General features: G+C 40.6%; 1 protein-coding gene across 1 annotated transcript in view; it reads left to right on the top strand.

Annotated features, from left to right (window-relative positions):
• Cacnb2 (calcium voltage-gated channel auxiliary subunit beta 2) overlaps window positions 1-22,058 on the top strand; it is a 105,736-nt gene that overhangs the window by 73,787 nt on the left and 9,891 nt on the right. Inside the window, exons 3-8 of the mRNA XM_052156636.1 lie at window positions 3,834-3,956; window positions 5,848-5,984; window positions 9,012-9,088; window positions 13,264-13,397; window positions 16,841-16,921; window positions 17,362-17,420. Of these exons, the coding sequence (XP_052012596.1) occupies window positions 3,834-3,956; window positions 5,848-5,984; window positions 9,012-9,088; window positions 13,264-13,397; window positions 16,841-16,921; window positions 17,362-17,420 (611 nt within the window). The remainder of the gene's footprint in view (window positions 1-3,833; window positions 3,957-5,847; window positions 5,985-9,011; window positions 9,089-13,263; window positions 13,398-16,840; window positions 16,922-17,361; window positions 17,421-22,058) is intronic.

Here is a 22,058-nt window from a genome sequence, read left to right as displayed (position 1 = left end):
TGTTTTTGTAAATTTATTACAAGAGAGCAAGGTGGGAGTAATTCATATTTAAAACAACTCATTATAGTCATTAAAACAGAAAGTATAACTTTGATCTTACGCTATTTGATACTTCCTAAACAAAACGCATGCTTTGTTATTTAACATAAGGTATAGCATAACATAAAGTAACTAAAGAAGTCTATACTTGAATATCTATATTATTGTACTAATCATGCTTGGAAATGTTTATTTTTCAAGGAATTCCCATTGTCCACTGAATGCTATTGTTCAACTGGCATGCTTTAGTAAAATCACAATAAATATCATGTGGTATTCATTGAAATTATTATTTTAAATAGGAACTCATTAAATTATCTGCAGGGAAGAAAGCTAGTATCGTGGGTCTATGATGGGTTTGTTCTACCTTGTGAACAAAGGTGTTCATAGCATATTATAGCCTCTACTTGTGATAATTGCCGATAGTGAAGCCTAGTACGCGCAGAAGGCCGTGGGGGCATGAGAGGGCTTCTGCTTCTAAGCTCTAAGCTCATGTCTGGCTGCCTCCACAGGAGTTCCTGTACAGCTGGAGGCCATCCAGTAGAGAAAAAAGTCCTGTAGCCACACAGCTATCCAAGACCATTCCCTGCAGCCTGCTAGATTCACTTTCTGTGTACACATCTGTCAATGGCTGACCCTAGACAGACTTTATAACTAAGGTGAGGGCTGGAGGGCTGGGGTCAGCTGAAGCTTCTAAAGATGGACTGTTGGGGCAGTGTTAGGAGATATTTCTGGAATCCTTTTGTGTCTCTAGACCTTATACTGAAGGAGCATAGGGTGTTAGTGACACCAGGTGGCTTGGATCTTCAGCAGCATGTCCAGGTGACTGCATGCTCACCTCACAAGGAGGAGTATTCATCTCCAGAAGTCGTCCATGGTGAAAAGTAAAAACTGATGAAAACTCTGTAAGGAATTAGCAGTGAGGCATTTGAATGCAAATGTGGAGATCTAAGGGACTCTGTGAAGCACAGTGAGCCAGGGCATCCAAGGCAACACCGTCAGTCTTGAAAAAACAAACAAACAGAAAAATCAACTCGCAAAGTAAGGCTATCATGTTCCTGAAATAACTTTCAGGCTAATAAAAAAAAAAAAATCCTTAGTTAAACCTTAAAATTCATTGTTGCAAGGAATGTTCCATGCTTTCTTTTTTCTTTTCCAGAGCAGAAGTGGCTATCTATGTCCTTCCTCATGGTGTCCCTAAGTAGCTGTGGAACCTTTAAAAGCTATGAAACCACAAGTATTTTAAGCAGCTTGACTCTCACTGTATGGAACCCTGCCTTATAGCTTGAGGAAATAAAGATTAAAAAGAAATAGCTAAATGAATGAAAATCATTGCTAGCCATTACTCTGATGTACTAGACCTCAAGTTCATTCAAGCCCAGCAGTATGAAAGTGTTTGACTTTTCTAATGAATAGCAGTTGTTTTCCCTTGTGAACCTGCTCAGTTACTATAAGAAACGAGTTAGTCTCATGGTTTCTTCTGGGGGGGGCAGTAGGGGTACAAGGATTTTTAGTTTTTTAAATGTATGAGTGCCCTTCAGACACTCCAGAAGAGGCATTGGATCACATTACAGATGGTTCTGAGTCACCACGTGGTTGCTGAGAGTGGAACTCATGGCCTTTGGAGGAGCAGCTAGTGCTCTTAACTGCTGAGCTATCTCTCCAGCCCCACAGGTCATTTTTTTTTAACACTGTGTAAAATATAATTTTCAGGTCCTCACAATTCCACACAGACATCTAAGTAGCCTGAAATGGCCATTACCAGAGTACTTTAAAATTCCTTGGCTTTGCTTTGCTTTGAAGAACGTGGACTTTGTGGGGAGATGGTTGGGCTTGAACACCTGCTCCACTGGGTACAACCTGAGACAGTGGTGTGTTTTATTCCTGTGAAGTGGGTCTTACTCTTTAGCCCAAGCTAACTTCAAGTACACTCTCATTCTAAGGATTCCAAGAGTTGGGGTTATGCATGGGAACCATCATGCCAGGTTTCTGGGAGAGCTTTTGGAGTCTATTTCTTCATTTGGGAAGAACAGCTGTTAGCAACTTAGTGGCATGCCACAGTCTATGCACAGAACCTAGTACACTACCTGTTAGTGGCCAGACAGTCCCAAACTCTTGCTTTTATAATTTTATAATTAGCCATGCCCATACAAGGCAAAGAACGACCTGGAAGAAAAGGATGGAGGATTTTAACACTTGTAACTGGTTCTTGTCCCCTTAGGTACTGGAAATGGGTTGAAGATACTGTGGTAACTAAGACATAGCTTTTATGTTCTTAAAGCACTTTTAGTTCATGGCCTTGGTAGGGAGGTGCTACTGCCTTGTGAAGGAGTGTTTATTGATTGGGCAATCTGTTTGGGTTTACTCCATGAGGTAATCTGTAGTAAGCTTTTAATTCTATGTGCCACAAAGGGGCTATAAAACACAGACCAGATAATAGTCCACGTTAAAGGACGTAGCATGTGCCCACATGACATCTTGGCACGGCATCAAAAGAAGCAAAACTGGGTACCTCACAGAAGGAAAGCGAGTTAGAAAATGATTCAGGAATAGCACTCCATAGCTCCGGGACTGGCCTGAGAACGCAGTCCTTAGAGCAGTAACAGCGTTCTGGGACACTGGAATGGCCACACTGCTTCCAAGCCAACCTGGTATCCTTATTATGACTCTGAATCTAAACATGGATGTAATTGCAGTGCTACAATGCCCAGCCCTCCCTGAAGAAGCATAAATAGGCAGAGCTGTAGGCTAGCCCCATGTCTATACAGTCTATTTTCTCTGTCACCTCATCTTCAGCCCTGATAAAGCTTTTCTGATAAGCCTGGGAAACCCATCAGTCTGAGGCTGGGGAAAAGGTGGCTTGACCTCAGTCTAATAGCTCATCCTGATTTTCAATCTAGAAGGCTGACCCAGCTTTGCTGCCCTCAAGGTCTAGATCATCTCTTGGGCCCCACCGTGTCCCAGATTTTTGTACTAGTCTATAACCACACTGTCTGCAGTTCTGCCTTCCTGTGAGCCCTTTATAAGGTCAGGGTGTCTTAGCTTTTGTTTGATCTTACACCCAGGGGTGAGGAAACAAGAAGGGAAAATAGCCACTGGTCTCAGAATATGCATGCCACAAAAATCAACCTCCTTAATTTACCCATCTCCTGAATATGCATGTATTACCAACAGAGAACAGATACTTATCTGTGAATTTTCAGAAACACTGAAAAATGAAAAATGACTAAATGAATGTTATCTTCAGTGACTGAGTGAACTCAAGGAGGGAAAATGGTTGGATAAAAAGGTCAATGCTTTCGCAATTCCCTGCAGCCATGACTAATAGTTGCTAAGGCTGAAGTGTATATCCTCTAGTTATTTTTCCATCTCAAACATTATACCACTGGGAAATATATCATTATTGCTTGATTGAAATGGACAGTCAGGGTAGGGAGGATGTTTCTATGGTTTTGCTTTTTCACTTCCAATTCAAAGAATAGGGTATTGTGTATGTGTCCTGTTTCCTGGTTGTTGCCTGCTGTAATGTTGGAAATGTATATTTCATTCATATATCTTTGCTTTTCTTACCTTTGTGCTTTCAAAAATAATAGCTTTTATTTTTCTAGTTTAGAAGTGGGTGGATGTGGCTGAGAGCTATCACATTCATTAATAATACTAACAACCTGCTTTGTGATGAAGAACCAATGAGAAGAAGTAGTTACTCTAACAGTGAATGGAGGGTGCCTTTGTACTTAAGGGAGAAAGGTACTGTCATTTCTTTTCTTACTGTTTTTCCTCCCATTCCTTTTTAGACAAAACCTGTTGCATTTGCAGTTCGGACCAATGTCAGGTACAGCGCAGCCCAGGAGGATGACGTCCCGGTGCCCGGCATGGCCATCTCATTCGAGGCCAAAGATTTTCTGCATGTTAAGGAAGTAAGGAAAATCTGTTTCTTTCCGTGGGATTTTTCAGCTTCAGCTCTCACTTCTTAGTGCTGTTCTAGCTGCAGTTGTATAACCCACAGCTAAATTGGTGGCTCAGAACCTTTTCTGATATAAACTTTTAATGTAGAAAGGAATCAGAGGTTCCTAGCAGAATTGCCAGGGCTCCTTTGGGCTTTGTGCCCCAGAAATTAGGAAGGATTTTGCTAAGTGATCTATTTTTATGTGTGCCCTGGCTTTTATCTCTTAATGATTTACCTTGATTGACTACGTGTGACTTCTCCTGATGTCTGGAAATTGGAGTCATGTAAGGAAGAGGAATTTTCGTTTGTTTTTCTTCTTCTTCCTTCTTCTTCTTCTTCTCCTCCTCCTCCTCCTCCTCCTCCTCCTCCTCCTCCTCCTCCTCCTCTTCTTCTTCTTCTTCTTCTTTCTTCTTCTTTCTTCTTCTTTCTTCTTCTTTCTTCTTCTTCTTTCTTCTTCTTTCTTCTTCTTTCTTCTTCTTCTTCTTTTCTTCTTTCTTCTTTCTTCTTCTTCTTTTAAATGAGATAAGATTTCACTCTGAGACCCAAGTTGACCTAGAACCTTTTATATGGCCCTGGCTCTGAAACCCACTATATAGCCCAGTCTGAAACCCACTATATAGCCCAGTCTGGCCTCAAATTTGCTACAACTCCCTATTACCCACCCTCCCTACACCTAATTCACCTGAATGCTGGGATTCCAGCTGTGAGTTGCCATGTCCACTGGGGGGGGGGGGGTGTCTGTTGCTCCTTTCCACCAGAGAAGCATCATTTCTGCAGCAGAATGGAATGGTGCAAATTAGAGCAAGTGAGACAAGAGGCTGATGCCAAGAATGGCTATTCCCCATAAGCTGACAAGGACAGTCTATAAATTGGAAAAATTCACCTTTAATTAAGCGTTGTTTGGGGTCCACATGTCACACGCGTGCTCTGTGGGACACCATAGGGACACTTTCTTCCCAGAGTGGTTATGTGCACTTTTTTTTTTTGAACCTGAAAGAACTTAGAGTTGGAGCCATTCACACAGGGAGAGTATGAAAATTAACTGGCCTGTGCACTAACTGGTACAAGTGAAGCAGGCTAGAGAGCTCACAACTGCAGTAACTCTTAGACAAAGACACGCAAGGAAGGAAATCAAAGTGTTCAGAAATGACGGCGAGCATGCACAGGAACATTGTACATTTGTACAAGCAATGTACAAACGTCTCTGATACGGAGACTTTTCTTGATGCTAATGCTTTGAGCAGGGTCATTTTGTAATGTGGAGAGAAAAACCATGAGCACTCGATGAAATGCTTGTGATTAGATTTAATTGAGGAAAATAAAATTAGATCCTGAGAATTCAAGATAAATCTTCACCTGCAAGAGGCAAGCTGTCGGCCTGAACATAAGAAAACCCGCATGTGAGTGCTGTACCTTATGTATGCTTATGAAAGCTGCAGGGGTCATTTTACTGATACAGAATACTTCAAGCACATTTCAGCATTTCTCTCTCAATATGAATCCAATTTCATAAGGAAAAGATCTCTATAAGACTTCCTAGCTCCTGACTGTCTCTTGCAAGGGATATTAATCTTTGAAGGTTGACTGATTATTACAGAATTCAGCTTAGACCTACTACTGGCATCACTGGAAAGGGAAACACACGGACATGCAGCCTTTCTTGTAGCTGGCTGGCTACACCAAGCTGGGCACACACTTTTCTGAGCTGAACACATAAACCCAAGGGCGTCTTGAATTTTGGGATTAGATGCATGCTTCTAACTGCCATGTTTTCCTCCTGTGAAAACAGTCGATGTAGAATAAGTCAATTCAGATCTTTAACCTTCTTGCACTGATTATAATACTTTGGATTTTGTGTGTAGAAATTTAATAATGACTGGTGGATAGGACGGCTGGTTAAAGAAGGCTGTGACATCGGATTTATTCCAAGCCCGGTCAAACTAGAGAACATGAGGCTACAGCATGAACAGAGAGCCAAGCAAGGGAAATTCTATTCCAGGTATGGAGGGGGAAAAAAAATCACTGTTTGTATAAAAATGCAGACAATGCCCTTGCTTCTGTCCTGTTGCTTGCTGAGTGCTATGATCCTTCTTATGTATTGAGCAGACACTGATGTTGTTCCTAGATAACATCACAGTTCCTTTTAAAAAACACTTCCTCCCAGCTTCTGATTTTCATTCCATCTGAGAGAGAATCAAATCAATTATGACCATTAATAAAAATAGCTACCGTCACAAAGCATTACCTTTTGCCTTCAATAGCGAGGAGACTCTGAAGTCCCAATCATTTGCTGATTATGGGCAAGCAGCAACTACAGTGACTAATCCCAGTGTCTGTAGCTGCCCAACCTGACTGGCAGATGCTTTTGGGATATTAGTCTCAGGCATCCCTGACAAATAGCAGCTCCTGTGGTCTCTTAGTTTCATTTTTACCTGAGAGATCCAATTTTCAATTCTACTGACTGTTAAGCACGGAAAAAAAGACACCATGTATGAAGCAAATTTGCCTTCATGAATAGCAGTTAGCTGAAGTTATGCAATAGGCTAGATCTATTATTCTGATTACACCTTCCTAGGAGGCTTACACTTGGCTTCCCTTTGTCAAGACATTCATTAAGAGGGCTTCTCACCCAGGACATAAATTTCATACTGAGGCCTATATAGATAGCTAAGGGGAAGAATACAGCATGCTTCTCACGTGGACAGAAGGAGAGAGACGGGAAAGACTTTATCTTTGTATGGGTGGCTGAGTTTCTGTCTTACTCCATTACAACTTACTAGTTTGTATAATGTCAACTATGTTGTTAGTGCTAAAAATTTCATGTTGGTAAGTATTTTTCACCTACTGTCACCAGATGAGTGAAATTGGATGCACATTGCCTCATTAAAACCAGAACTTGGTCACTGTCACACTCCTACTGTCTTGCAATTCATTCTACAGAGCTGGGTTACTTCCTCTTAGAACTGCATGTTGTTTCTTTGACTATCGTGACTTTATTTCATTGCATCTCTCTACCAAGCTTTTGTCTAGGAATGTCTATGTAGATCCACTCTCTTCCACAAATATTTACATTTGCCTTTTGACTCTTATATATATTTTGTAAGGACATAATCAAAGTCAGTGTGTATATATATATATATATATGTATATATATATATATACATATATATATATATGTGTGTGTGTGTGTGTGTGTATGTATGTATATATGTATATATGTATGTATATATGTATATATATATATGTGTGTGTGTGTGTGTGTGCGCAAAACGGTCACATATAATAAAAGTGTTTAAAAGGCTAACAAACATCAAAGGCATTAACACCAGAGCACAGTTCAAGAAATTGGCTTGTAGATGTCACATCTGCCTCTGAATGCTACCTATATTAGCAACATCTGTCACCATTTTACACAACACAGTATACTGCCTATTAAAAGTCATAAGAGCAAACCTGTGCTTGATCTAAAGTTAGACTTCAGAGTTTAGGAGGAATGCAAACAAAAGGTGAGGCTGTAGGAAGGAAGGGCTGGGCCTTGGCAACAAGCATCCTTGTGTATTTGCCAAGCATGATTCTGTATGTACTGCTTTTTATTAGCTATATATACTCCCTCCTGTCCTTACTGGCTGTGTGGAAGGATTTAAACTTTTAGGGAGACACAGGACCACCTGCTGGTTGTTTAGTAAAGTGTTTGACCTTTGCTTTGTGTATCAAAATGCTAGAAGAGTAGGGAAGACGTTCAACCAGCAAGGTCAGAACTGTCAAGTGCACGCCAGTATTTAGCTAGGGCAGCAGTGCCTCTGGAGGCACACACCTGGGGAGCCACACACATGGTACAGGGTTCGTCCTAGAACAACCTGACTCCTCCGTGAAAAGATGCACAGGGCAGTGCAGTTACATTGCCTGAATTCCATGATATTTGTAATCTGATAGCGTTTCTGAGCTACTCCTGTGTTGAGGGATGACACGCATTCTTATGCATTGGTGAACCACCCAGTCCATCTCCAACCTTCCTAAGACACGGAAGCACATACTCTGTCACGCTTGGGTCTGGCAATGGAGAATTTTTTTTTTAACTTTGATTTTTTTTTAAATTTTTACTTTTAAAATGAGTATAAAATATATTAAAAATCATTATGGCACTTTCTTACAAAGCATGTTTTAGTGGATTCTCCTTTGCCCCGTTCAGAAATGTTGAATAATCTTCACAACTCAACCAAGTGAAATCCTCTTTGTTAAGCTTGTTTTGAAAATGTTCACTCTTGGCTTCTGCTTAATTCATATTGTGATCTGTATTTAAGTTTATTCTTGTGTCTTGAAGATTGGTGAGTTGGGACACTGCTTTGTTCCAGTTGTTTATCTTTTGCAGGTTGCCATGAAAGCTGTACTTTTAATCTTAAGCTATTAAAAATAATCAAGCTGCCAGGCGGTGGTGGCGCTCGCCTGTAATCCCAGCACTCTGGGAGGCAGGGGCAGGCAGATTTCTGAGTTCGAGGCCAGCCTGGTCTACAGAGTGAGTTCCAGCCAAGGCTATACAGAGAAACCCTGTCTCGGAAAAAAAAAAAAAATCCAAAAACACTTTAAAAAAAAAAATCAAGCTAAGCCAAAGGACCTGGATCTAAGTGAGGAGACTTGAATCTTAGGTGTTAGCCGTGAGGTCAGACTCTTTATCTCCACACCCTTTAGCTGTAAAGGCAAAACATGTCTTTCTTGTCTGGCTATCTAAGATCTGGGCATGGGACTTGAGGGCCAGAGAAATTATCCTAGCTCTTTCCCATCCTCTCAGGGGCATAACAAAAATTAAACCCTGAATTTCAAAACAGGGTTTCGAAACGATCATAAAAGTGTTTCAAGTACCACAGGAGTCTCCATTGGCTAATGACTGTTTGCTTCCTTTAAACAAATACACAGTTTTTAAAAGTTCAATAAAAACACAATTTATTAATTATAGCATTTATCCAGCAGTACAATGTTTTAGCATCTGAAACAATGGTTGTGTTTAATCTGAATTTTTGCTTTACTGCAGTAAATCAGGAGGAAATTCGTCATCCAGTTTGGGTGACATAGTACCCAGTTCCAGAAAATCGACACCTCCATCATCTGGTGAGTAGGTCACCAGTGCTGACCATGCATTTGCCTTTCGTGCTTCCCCAGACTTCTTTAGTTGCATGAATTTACAAACCTATAAATGTGGAAATTCATCAGATGTAAAAAGACTCCCATGAAATTAAGGGCTATTTGGACAATTTTTCCTGGTACTGAATATCAAGCAAGAAAGCCATCTCTGTTTGCTCTAAGTTTTTATAGACGTAACAGTAGTAATTTACATGTTGTCAAGGACAGCAAAGCCTTATGTGAATTTCAATTTCAGTGTATTTTACTGTAATTTTGTCTAATAAATCTGGCAGCTTTACATCATGTGCAAACTTGAAGTTCTATATGCACTTACTGGAAGTTGACACCTTTTATCAAGTAAACAAAAGTACATATGTTTTTAAGTGAGCAAGATCTGGGAAAAAAATGGATCTATATTGGTTGGAAAATCTATACACATATAACTCGCAGCAATTTAAAGCCACTGAAAAAAACTTGAGCAAGCTAGTCTGCTCAGAGTAGACACCAAAGGCCTTGCAGTGTTAATGAGGTGCCTTTGTCTGCCACTCGGGAGCACTCAGGAATCCTTGTATGTGCAAGGGAAGGAATGTGCCAAAGGGCAGGGATTCCTCTCTAGTCCTTACAGATACCCTAAGAGGGAACTACCTAAAAGACCATCTCAGGATGGTCCTGAAGACTGGGGGAGGGGGGCTAGCATGAAAGGTTACAGCAAATTGGAGATAAGAAAAACTCTTCTATGTCCTCTAATGGTAAGGAAACCTTGATTTGTGTTTGTGAAATGCTGAAAAATTGCATGTGCAGTGGGGAACAATTAAGTGTGCATGTAACATGATGACATGAAGACGAGCTTAACCCTTCACTGGAGTATTTAAAAGATACAGGATTTGGGAATAACATCCCTAAATGCTAAGACCAGAAAACACTGAAATACAATGGCCTAGAATTTAAAAAAAAAAAAAGACCAGCAAGTGGTAGCACATGCCTTAAATCCCAGTACTTAGGAGACAGAGACAGGTGGATTTCTGAGTTCGAGGCCAGCGGGGTCTACAGAATAAGTTCCAGGACACCCAAGGCTATACAGACTCAAAAAAGGATATTCCTGTCTCCAAAAAAATGTAATATACAATATCAGAATATCTGGGCTCTGGGTTTCTTATCAGTAGCTCAATGGATTTAAAAAGAATCTTCAGAAAATCCTAGAGAAATTTTTCCAAGTCTCCTACCAAGGATCACTAACTGCTTCATAGCAAACATGGACTGGCCTGCAGGTATAATTTTCATGTTTTGCTTACCAGAGGTCTTAACTTTAATTCCCAACTCACTGCTAGACCACGGAGTAATTTCCAATTCCTATATATGTAATGAGCTTGCATAACACATACCTCAAATTACACCTGTGCTTAGACCTCACCTTAGTGCTTCAAGTGCAGGCACTTGGCTTGGCTTGACCCAAGCTCTGAGAGTAAAGCTAAAATACATTCCTAAGGTTCTCTAAATAAATAAGGTATGAGGCAGGAAAGTGAAAAAGTACAAAATATTTTAAATGCGTGGAAGTACTTTTCCCGAGTAATGCTAATGTTTGCCTAGGAAAGGGAATCCAAGTGTGTGATTAATGTGGATAGCATCTCTTATAAGAAGCATCATCTGAGTTAGGTGCATGAACAGAAAACTGAAAGAGTTGAAAAGCTTGGTGCTTAAATGTGTTCTGAGTACTGCATTTAGAATTGTTTCAGAGTGAACACAGACACTTCTAGACCTAAAGCAAAATGTCACCAAGCGCTAAGCTGGAAAGAGATTTTGAGCCTGTGCTGTTGAGATGCAGATGAATTTCCATCCGGAATTCAGGCTCTGTGTAGGTGGCTGAACATCTCACCCTTGTCCTGGATAGATCTGTATGTGTTGTTCCCATTCTTTATGAATTTGCAGTTTAAATTTCTTTCATTAAAAATTTCCTTTTAAATTTTAATGTCTTAATTTTAAACCTTATAATCCTCAAACATGAATGTTTTCCTTTATTGGGGTTTTCTTTAGTTTGTTTGAATATGTTTTACAGAGTTCAAAATACAAATCTTTCTTCTCCTTGGCAAAAAGAAAAAAAATCCTTTTAAAACAAATCTATCTGATGACCACAGCTGATGAGATTCAGCAGATAAATCCTAAAATCCAATTCAGAAATGTCACCATCCTGGAGGCCTGTGAACCCTGGCATTTGTCAGGGTTTCTAGCCTCAGTTCCAATAAAGTTCTTGGAGGGTGCTCATGTGCAGATGTGGCTTTTCATAAACCCAGTGAAAGGTTGGAAGGATAAAGTGTATGGAAACATGCCACCAGAAGGGAAGGAGACTTGATATTGGTTAAGACCTGTTATTAGAATAGTAGCCTAGATTCCCACCTTCGCGTCTGGAAGTTGTTAACAGTGTGCTTTCTTGTTAAGGAGCACCATAAAGAAAACCTTAGCAAAGCTATAATGCTTTGTAAATGTCTAGATTGGTTCCAAACACCAGAAATTTTATGACTGTGGCATTTCTCTGCAGACCAAGGTCTGAACCTTTAACTAATTAGGATGTATAGACTTAACCAAAAGGAAGTCCCTTATCCATAAAATACCAGAGCTGAAAGATTGTACTGGCTAGCCAGAGGTTCACCCCTTTATAGACTTCTGAACTAATCAAACAAACAAACAAAAACAATTAAACAGGAGATCCACCACTCTCTAGTCTAAAACCTCTGAAATCACAGTAACTGCAAAACTGCACAATAATGTGCTTTGTACCAGATGATCTTGGGTCCTTTGAAAAGGCCAGGAGAGGCAGCTGTAAGCCTCAGCTTGTGTTCCAGGGTAACTGAATCTAAGCATCAAACTGTTACTCTATTTATTCCTTAAATCAGTGCATTATGGTATTTTCTCGGGAGTTAACACGTTGTGTGCAAGGCTTTAATGAGGTGAATACATTTTTTCTAATGCTTGACCTACTCTCAACCATAAAGTAATTACCTAGTAAGCTCAGTTCTGATACTGTTCTAAACCCTGATCCCAAGAACATGACCAATGAGGAATTAACAGGAATGGAAAGAGTGCATCTAGATGGTGAAAGCATCTCACTTCCAAGGTGGTGTGGTGCAGCCCTGGGCACAACTCTAAGGCAGGGTCCCTGGGTCCACTGCTTAGCACTGTTGGACCTCTGCCATGAACAAGCCCTTGCATTCTGTGGGTCCAGCCTCTGAGTCTTAAAGACACAGGTGGATTTGAGTTGACCTCAGAAACTCTCTACTTGATTCTGCAGTTGATTAAAGTTCTACAGCAATTTCAAGTAGACAGTTTTCAGAAACTTGAAAATGAAATTATGCATCTTCTTTTTCCATTTACTGGCTTTAGAGCTATATTTTCAGGTAAAAGCATTTCAGAAGTAAAAACACTCCACGCACCCAACCTGGAACGTTTACTCATGAGGAAACAAGAGGCCTGTTCTTTGGGGCCCTTGGACTCTTCCTCAGAGGCTTGGAAACCACCCAAATCCTAACTGACTTTGATAGAATGATTTTGTTAATCTGGTATTTCCCACCAGTCATCAGTCAGGCTATCTGAGGTCATACATTCTACCTTGAAGTCACTTCAATCCTGTGTGTCTCAGAGCACCCTAACAATCATTTATGACTTCTAGGGTGGATCCTTGATTAAGGGCTTTCTATTCTCTTTTCCTTAAATGTCTGTCATAATTTTAGTGAAACTTTTTTATCTGGTCCCTGTTCTCCTTACATAAAGTCAGATAAAATGAGAAGACTGAAGCCTGTCATATTAAATGTTTCCAAAGTACTTGTCTTTTACCTATGAGCTGGGCCAAGTGCTTTGTAAATTATATTTATAGTCTAATATGGAGAATATCAACATTTGAAGCAAGTAAAATGTGTTTCTCTAGAAGCACTCAAGAGATCTAGCATGAAACTGGATCATGCAAGCAGCTATCACAAGGGTGTCTTTCAGTCTTGTTAGATTTGACTGCATTGCATCCTTAACCTGTCATATATTTTACTGTGTAATAGGATGCACATTCATGATCAATCTTCTACAATGGTTATTCTATTTGCTTTTGTTTTATTTTCTTTATAACCTGCTTTTCCTCTCCTAGCCACCTGATGACTTTTGAATTGTTTGTCTGTATATAGCTATAGACATAGATGCTACTGGCTTAGATGCAGAAGAGAATGATATTCCAGCAAACCACCGCTCCCCTAAGCCCAGTGCAAACAGTGTAACGTCACCCCACTCCAAAGAGAAAAGAATGCCCTTCTTTAAGAAGGTAACCCCGACTTCCCAGCTCCTGTTGTCCACTTGCTCCACCGCACTGCGTCACACTTCTGGTCCTGTGATGTCTGTGTCCTTTGACAAGTCGATAACATGCATGCTCTGTTGTTCTTTGTTTCTTTTCCATGCTGCTGTAGCTAAGCAGAAGCAGAAGTCGGTAAGTGGACATTGACATGCCCGTGTTCCTCCTGCCAACGGCATCATTAGCATCAGTTCACGCAGTTTTATTAAGTGCAGTCATCCTGGTCCTAAGACAATCTATCAATAGCTAACTGAATCCATATATCTCATAGCACCTAAGTGCAGTGAGTGACCTGTTGAAATGCCATTACAGTAATTACCCTTTATGATGGAATGATACATGCTACCAAGGGACTTTGTTTTAATACTCAAGGATGTCCAGGCCTGGCTGTGCTGTTCAACATGCCTCAGTTGTGTTGGACATGTGTACATGTTTTTACTGTCTGCCTCTCTTTTTTGCCAGAAACATGTTATAATCAAGCATAGTAAAGCAGTTACTGGACACTTGTTTGTGATATCCAGGTACATTGCTTATGCTTTCAAAAAAGGTCATTCAGTTTTTAATTCAGTCAGTATTTAAACTTCTAGCCCATTAGGTGCAAAATCTGCAGATAAACAAGGCCAGTGGTAAGCTGTAGGCTTGTTTGGCAGTTTACTGTGAGTTTTTCCTGTCCTCGTGTATAGACACTCTCCTAGTGCCCTGGCCTTCTCCATCAGGAAGACTGCAGCTTCACACTATTAGACAATCGGGCTGCTGGCCACATGCTGGCCTTTACCATTGGCCAGTCAGGATGCCAAATACCAATGCTGTACCCTGACCGGAAACTCCAGGGGAAATCCCAAAACCTTATTCAAGTTTTCTCTCAGTGTGTTTCATCGTTTAAAAACAGTATTTTTGTAAAGATTGCCCTCCCCCTATTTACATGTTTTGCCTCCTTTGACACAGCATTATTCACAGCCACATGCTTTTAGACTCAAGAGCCCTAATATGACCATGTCTGGCACAAGAATGGGTATTCTTTTTAACTTACATATAAAGTAAAATCTATCCTGCCCTAGACTTTCAGCAGGTTAAATGTCTTACACACACACACACACACACACAAAGAAAAACAAGCCTGTTTTGCTTTGTAGAGTTTAATAATAAGTTGACATACACAAAAGAATAATGTTTTTTTTTCTTTTTAAATAATCATTAAGGAGAGAAGTCCAGGCACAATATTAAACTTTTGTGTTGATACAGAAAGCCCTAACAGGATGATCTTCCACAAGAGTGGGCCACATCTCTGGTCCAGCCTTGTCATCACAACTGAAGCTGGCGGCAGCTAGGTAACCTCAGGTGCCCACACTGCAGATGTTTCTCAGTCAGTCAGCGCTGCTCAGCCACTCCGGACATCACCAAGTAGCAACATCAATCTGATCAAGTTCATTAGAGAGTACTTTGCAGTTTACCTACCTGCAAATTTGAAAATATTATACAGGTTTTATCCTAACTTTTCCAACTAAAGAATTCAAACAAAAATGGCTTAGACCAAAAGGAAAGAAAAAATGTTGTCATTAGCAATATTCCATCAAAGAAGGTGATTTCTCTTGTTAACCCTGCTGACAGAGAAGCTGCCTGATGGCCCGCACGGGTTACCTTTTGCTAGTGGCTGTCACAGGCTGAAGGAACTAAAGTCCTATCTAATACGGGGTCACCCAGATTTCTTAATAGCCTATTATAATAGCTTAATTACTTATTATTAATATCATAATAGTTATTGCAGTGCTTGCAATTTATAATCCTATAAATAATGATAAAAGGGTGAAGGGGTCTTACTATATGACTTCTAGGTATTTTCAGTACAAACCCAAGTGATATGAAATGTAATCACTTAACAAATATGCTTCTGATGCCTGAGGCACAGTTGTTCATTTTTCTTGTGTTCCTTATTCTGTGATAACATAGAATGCAGAACAATAGAGTCGGCTGTGTGCGAGTCCACACCAGCTGTCTTCTGTGTTTTAGGTTGCTTTTAGCGTGCTGCTTGTCTGCTTGTCTGGCTTTTGTGATGTTACTGTACTGTGTTTGTCTCTTTTTTTATTACAATAAAATATGCATTTTATCTTTATTATGTCTATTAAAAGGAAGTTTTGCGTATTAGGGAAAATGTTAAGCAGTAAAAGGTGAATAGCCCTTTCAAGGTAATAAATTTTTTTCTTTTGATTATGTGGTCTACAGCTACTAGTGTGGTTGACACGGTAAATTTGATGTGTGTCTAAATAGCCCATAAGCAACAGAAATATCAAAATACAGCAAGTTTGTGAAGGATGATTTTAAGCAACAGTCAGGTGCTTTTCAGTGACACAATGATGCAAATATTACATGTATTTTAGTTGATCAAATCCTTAAACTAGCATAAAGAAAATTTCTTTTGTTAGATGTGACGCTTAAATATTTTTTTGGATGCTCCTTAAGAGAGGCTGTGTCTTACAGAGCTCATACATATGAGAATAACTGATTTGTTCATCAAGTGTCTACACCCCCTCCCCTGCCCTTATGCATTAAAAAGGGGTAGTTCTGCATCACTTCACAGACACCGACTACAAGAGCTTGTTTACATTTCATCAAGCTAACTGCTGAGTTTCACGTTTCTAACTGAAGAAATCCAGCTGAATGGTGATAGTTTTAGAAAGGGCAATACAATTTAGCTCCTGCCCTAGTCTTTAAAATATAACAAATTACCTACTGAAAGGCATGAATCAGCTAAGGAACAGAAACTCCCTAACTCGTGCTTCAGAAACAGATTTGATATGCAAGGTAGTCAAATCATGACAAATTATTCACCTTCCTTCCAATACACATAAATCTTGATTTGAGAAGTTGATAAATGTCAAAAAACAGAGGCCCCAAATCCCAAAGCATTAATCACCAAGCTGTGGCCCATGGTAATGACTGCTGTTACGGAGCATATGCATACAAGCCAGTTTCTGCTTCTTCATAATCTCAGTGGCATTCCAGGCATTTGGCAGTTAGAGACACATGCTTGGAACCTAGGTTGCTTACCAGTAAGGCCAACATATCACATGCAAAGGAAACAGGGATTTATCTTTCTTTTCATAATTAACCATGATCCTTTCAACTCTTCAGAAAGCCCAAGTGTACCTGAAGAGCACCTCAGCAGTGTATTGTGGAGCCTAAGGCCCCCAGTCTGCACTGGGCATGGTTCTGTTTGTTCTACCAACTAGTTCAATGGGAGGAGACCAAAAACTATTCAGTAACTTAAACTTTAGGAAAATAAAACATACTTATTTTTCATTGGGTTTATTTACTTAGAGGCAGTTATGAAAGTAGTTGTCTGAAAATGAAGTGCCTTGTATATTAGAGTTGAGAAAGAGGACCTTTAAGAAGTCTAAAAATGTCTCATTTCTCTGCAGACAGAGCACACTCCTCCTTATGACGTGGTACCCTCCATGCGCCCAGTGGTACTGGTGGGCCCCTCTCTGAAGGGATACGAGGTGAGTTTGGGGTGCCACTCTCTGCAGCACACGTGGCCTCGGCCTGCTCACACATGCTCTGTGACTCCACCCTCCTTCCTGATTGGGCGGAGCTTGAACCTGACTCACAGCAGCAGAGCATGCTGCTTTGCTGGCTGTGGCACGTGTGTTCTGCTTTCCTGAAGGTTTCCTTGGATACTCCTGCTAGCTACAACCCACCACATCCAGGAAACAGCATCACACGGAAGTACCTGCAAGCCCTTACAAAGCAATTGCTTGCCTTCGAAACATCCTATGCTCCGCTCTGAAGTTTTACCTTGTCATTTCATTAGGGTTTAAAAACAGGAAATGTGGTAACCTCACTTTTAATGTGTTAATGAAGCAAAGTAAAATCAGTTCTCATGATCAGTAACAATTGTTTTAACATCAGATTTTTCTCACACTTTATTATTCAATTACAGGTCACAGATATGATGCAAAAAGCACTGTTTGATTTTCTAAAACACAGATTTGAAGGGCGGTAAGTATTTTACAATGCTGGTTTTGTGTATTTCTGTCTTGAACATGGTCAAACCCTGTGGGACAGATATTTGATCCCAAGAGTAAATTAGTTTTTTTTTTCTCTCTTTCTGACAAGAAGCAGGCTTCATTTAGTGCAATCTGATCCACTGTTCGTATTTCATATTCTCATCCTGGGATATTCTGGTCCCTGTGCCTGCATCTATAAGCTGATTGTGACCCCCACTTCTGTTCACTGTCTTACCTCCAGTTTATGAGCCGAGTGCCTTGAGGCTGTCCAGATAATCCCAGGCATGCCTTCTTCTATTCATTCTCTCTTCCTTCTGAGACCTTCCCATCATCCTCTCCCCCTTCAGCCTTTGACCTCTTCCCTTTACACTGTCCCCCAGTGCACTTGTATTCTTGTCTCATTAAGAAACCAGGTAAGGCGGGACTGGCACATGCCCAGAACCCTAGCCCAGAGCTGAGGCCTAAGAGAAAAGCCAGACTAGGCCTCACAACCACCTTCTTTCTGGAGGGAGGAGAATCAGAAGCCAAGAGAAGACATGAGTTACCTCATTACCTTTACCCTGTCTCGCATGACTGCCTGAATGTTCTGCAGTTCCCCATCCTATGGGTTTTCCTAGCAGTAGTTAACTTCCCACAACCACCACATTCCCCATTTCCTTTTCAAACTACTCGGACATTGTTCTCACCGACCTCCCCCTCTCCTCATCAGTATTTCCTGCCTAGTGGAGACTCCACTATCTGTAGCTGACCTCACACTTGACCTAATGCCTTCCCACCATTCATCCCCCGTTCTTCATAGCAGGACACACAGGGTCGCATATACTATTTTCCTCATCCCCCTTTCTTCATAGCAGGACACACTGGGTTGCATATACTATTTTCCTCATCCCCCTTTCTTCATAGCAGGACACACTGGGTTGCATATACTATTTTCCTCATCCCCCCTTCTTCATAGCAGGACACACTGGGTCACATATACTATTTTCACTCTCCCTCCACCTTCATGCACACTCCAGTCAGATTCTCCCTGACACTCCCTCCCTTCATCAGCATTGCCTGTGCTGCAGCCAGCCAGTCCCATGCCCAGGCAGAGACTGGGTTCCCTGAACCCTCTGGTATGAACTTCTCCTTCACATCCTCTCCTGGTACTGTGGCCTCTTTCCCTTCTCTGTTTTCTGATGTTCTTATGTGTGTATGACTTTCTTGTAATCATTCTCCAGCTTGAATGTGAGGGAAGGGTGGTTTAATGTTTTGTGAACTCTGGCACTCAGTTCCTGAAGTACTCAATACGAAAAGTGAGTTGAGCTGAATCATTGACTTCTTTGATAAAGGAATGTAGATACAGCAAAGCCTCTGTCTCTGTCTTTTTAGAGCATGCATGTAGATTTTAAGTTGAAACCTGTGCAACAAAATAGAATAGAAACAAAAGTATGCTGTGTATGTGTGTGTGTGCGTGCGCGCGCGCGCGCGTGCCCGAGCGCACATACACAATTTATAGGTAGGAGAGAGAAAGGAGAAATCAACATATTTGAGGATGTTCCCATCCAGAAGGATTTTATTTCTAAGATCTCACCAACTGAACCGGGGAGGGCGTGGCCAGTGTGGGGTGGGAAGGGAACAAAGGTAAAGAGGTATGACATAGCATCATGTATACAGCAAGCCCACTACAGAACACTGAGAACACACACAGGAAAGTGACATTGTTAACCAGGGGAATATCCAGAAAGTCCTTTCTATGAGATGGGACTCAATCTTTTCCCTCCTCAACTTGAAAAACATAAAAAAGTAAAAAAGATGGAGACCTGAGCTTCATGGAAGATAGATGTCTACAGAGAGGGCATGGTATAAGTCTTCTGAAAGAAGGCAGAGTGAGTACAAGACACAGATTTTTGTCTGGAGCAGTATGGCCAGTGGATCTTAAAGAAATGGTAGGGCTCAAAAAAAAACAAAACAAAACAAAACAAAACAAAACAACAAAAAAAGAAATGGTAGGGTTCATCAGCAGGGGTCGGGCCAAGATCAGGTTATGAACATTGGTACAAGAACTACAGTATCCCAGATGCAAACACACTACACAAACACTGCAAATATCTGCTTGGATGAGACTGAACTGAAGGAAACTGTTTTCTGCAATCACGGAGACATCAGAAAGCATATATAACTACTTAAAAACAGACTTGACTCAATCAGTGGGTATAATAAACAGTAAGCCAATTCCTTACCTGTCAAGAGACATGATAAAAATCTAGAATGTAAAAACCTTGAGGTTTAAATTTAGACTAGATAACATAACAGGCAACCTGGAAGGATACAGTGCTACCATGCATGTCTGCATTTCCAACAAGATAAATCTAGTTCCTTGCATATCCTTCTCTTGCTATGCTAACAAGAAAAATACAGCTGATCGCACCTGTATGTTTCAATGCCTTGTCGGATTTCTATTCCCTTTCAGATTTCTATGCCCTTTCAGATTTCTATGCAGTGTTGTACAGACTATGCCTACACATACAATCATTGCTGATACAGGTAGGGAAACTTATAGCACAACTGATACCATGTATAATGAAGCAAAGGCCTGAAAGAAACAGGAAGAGAGACTGCAGCTGTGTTTCAAAAGTACAGAAGATATTAAAAAGCTATGGAGTCAAATGCTGTTAGACTTATTTCTTTTTTTCTCTTTTTTTAGAATTATTTATTTATTATATGTGACACTCTAGCTGTCTTCAGATACACCAGAAGAGGGCATCAGATCTCATTATGGATGGTTGTGAGCCACCATGTGGTTGTGGGGATTTGAACTCAGGACCTCTGGAAGAACAGGCAGTGCTCTTAACCGTTGAGCCATCTCTCCAGCTCCTAGACTTTTATTTCATAACTTTATGAAACAGTGATCATTTGTGCCAGGAAAGACAGGCTTTGAATGGTCCTAGTTTGACTTTTATTTCATTGATATTGGTTCTATCATTTATCACACTTTGGAATTATCTGCATAACCCCTAAATTCTGCTAATGTGGGCAATGTAATGTTTCTGGGTGGATGGATAGATGGGTGGAGAGATAGATAAATGAATGAAATACTGCTGTTTTCTAAATGAAAAAAAAAAAAAGGACAAGATTCACCAACTTACGACTTCTGTCCATTCATGAGCATTTATGAATCTGGATCTCAGATGCATTTTCTATGGAATCACATAGCCAGGCTGATTTTTATCTGGGAAGCAAATAAACAAAATAATAGTATGTGGGGCCAATCTATTGTTTCAAGGCAAAGATATTTTCCATGTGCATTACTGTTGGGCTTGCTTTGCCCATCTTAACCCAGGTGCTGCACTTCAACATTCTCTGACTACACATAAAGGGTTCCTAAAACCATAAAGGGTTCAGAACCCATAAAGTAGAATTTCAAAATATGTACAAATATTACCTTTACTTGTGGGAGCATAGCTAGAGTAACTGTCCCACTAGCAAAACCAGATAGACACAGAGTGGTAACTTGTCAGAACCCTCAGATGTGTGTGCCTGCAGGAATCTAAGAGAATTGAAATAATCTTTACAATTCACTAAATTACATTTTAAAAAATGTTAGGTAGGGCTACAAGGGAAAATATGATGGAATATGTTGCCCAAACAAAGGTTCTAGGCTGCCAAGAATTGTTGGTATTAGGTCCTCAGAGTTCCAATCATTTGTGGGAGCTCTGGAAAGTAGTCAGAGTCACTGTGGGCCGTGAAACAATGTGTGCATTGCATCAAAGATGAGTCGGTCAATCCTGTTTCATAGTAGAGTGGCTCTGCCATAACCACTTCTGTGATGTAGGTGACGGGTCTTTGTAACTTGCAGGACAATAACAGACGCATTAACAAAGAAGTGGGGAAGAAGGCAAGCTACCAGCTCTGGTAACGCTGGCTTTCTTCCCTGGTAACTTTCAAAATGTCAGGTGTCAGACCCGAGCTGTTTGGAATATGTTCCGAATTGCTCCAGAGATAGTAGACATCACTTTCAGAATGGTCAGTGAAGGACTCTGATTGGAAATCAATAATCCTGGGAAACATTACATCACATCATTTTCTGGTATAGGAAATGTAAGATGTCTCCAAAATTAATGGTTTTATGTACTGGCTGCTCAACACAATTACATGTGAGGGGGGCGGTGGAGAGACCAGGCTTCGAGATACATACCGAGAGTTCCAGTACTCACGAGGCTGCAGCAGAAAGAACTCAAGATTGACGCCAGCCTAGGCAGCAGAGAGTATATCTTGAAAATAGAACAACAGCCCTCCTAATGGTCTATATCCTATTTTGTCTTAGACCAAATTCAGAGGCTAAGATATGGACATGTCTATCAATAGATGCTTATATGATGGTTTAGAGAATCTACGGTTGAGCACCACTACTCTAAACCTAATTATCTCTAGAATTTTTGCCCTTAGGTTTTCAATTATTTGAGAGCAGATTCAAATTAACAACAATGACAGTTATGAGGCCTAGAAAGGCTACCACACAGGCAGTAGGAGACATGTCACCACTGAGGCACCTAACTAGACCTTTGGCCATCAGGATCCTGTGGGTCCCACCTGGATGTAGCACTAAGATGCTTATGACTTAGATGCTCACTCCTCTCTTCCCTCTACG

The sequence above is a fragment of the Apodemus sylvaticus genome, chromosome 14 (genome assembly GCF_947179515.1).
Source record: "Apodemus sylvaticus chromosome 14, mApoSyl1.1, whole genome shotgun sequence".
Classification (NCBI taxonomy): domain Eukaryota; kingdom Metazoa; phylum Chordata; class Mammalia; order Rodentia; family Muridae; genus Apodemus; species Apodemus sylvaticus.
The sequence above is the reverse complement of the archived record's forward strand: the minus strand, read 5'-3'. Positions and strand labels throughout refer to the sequence as shown.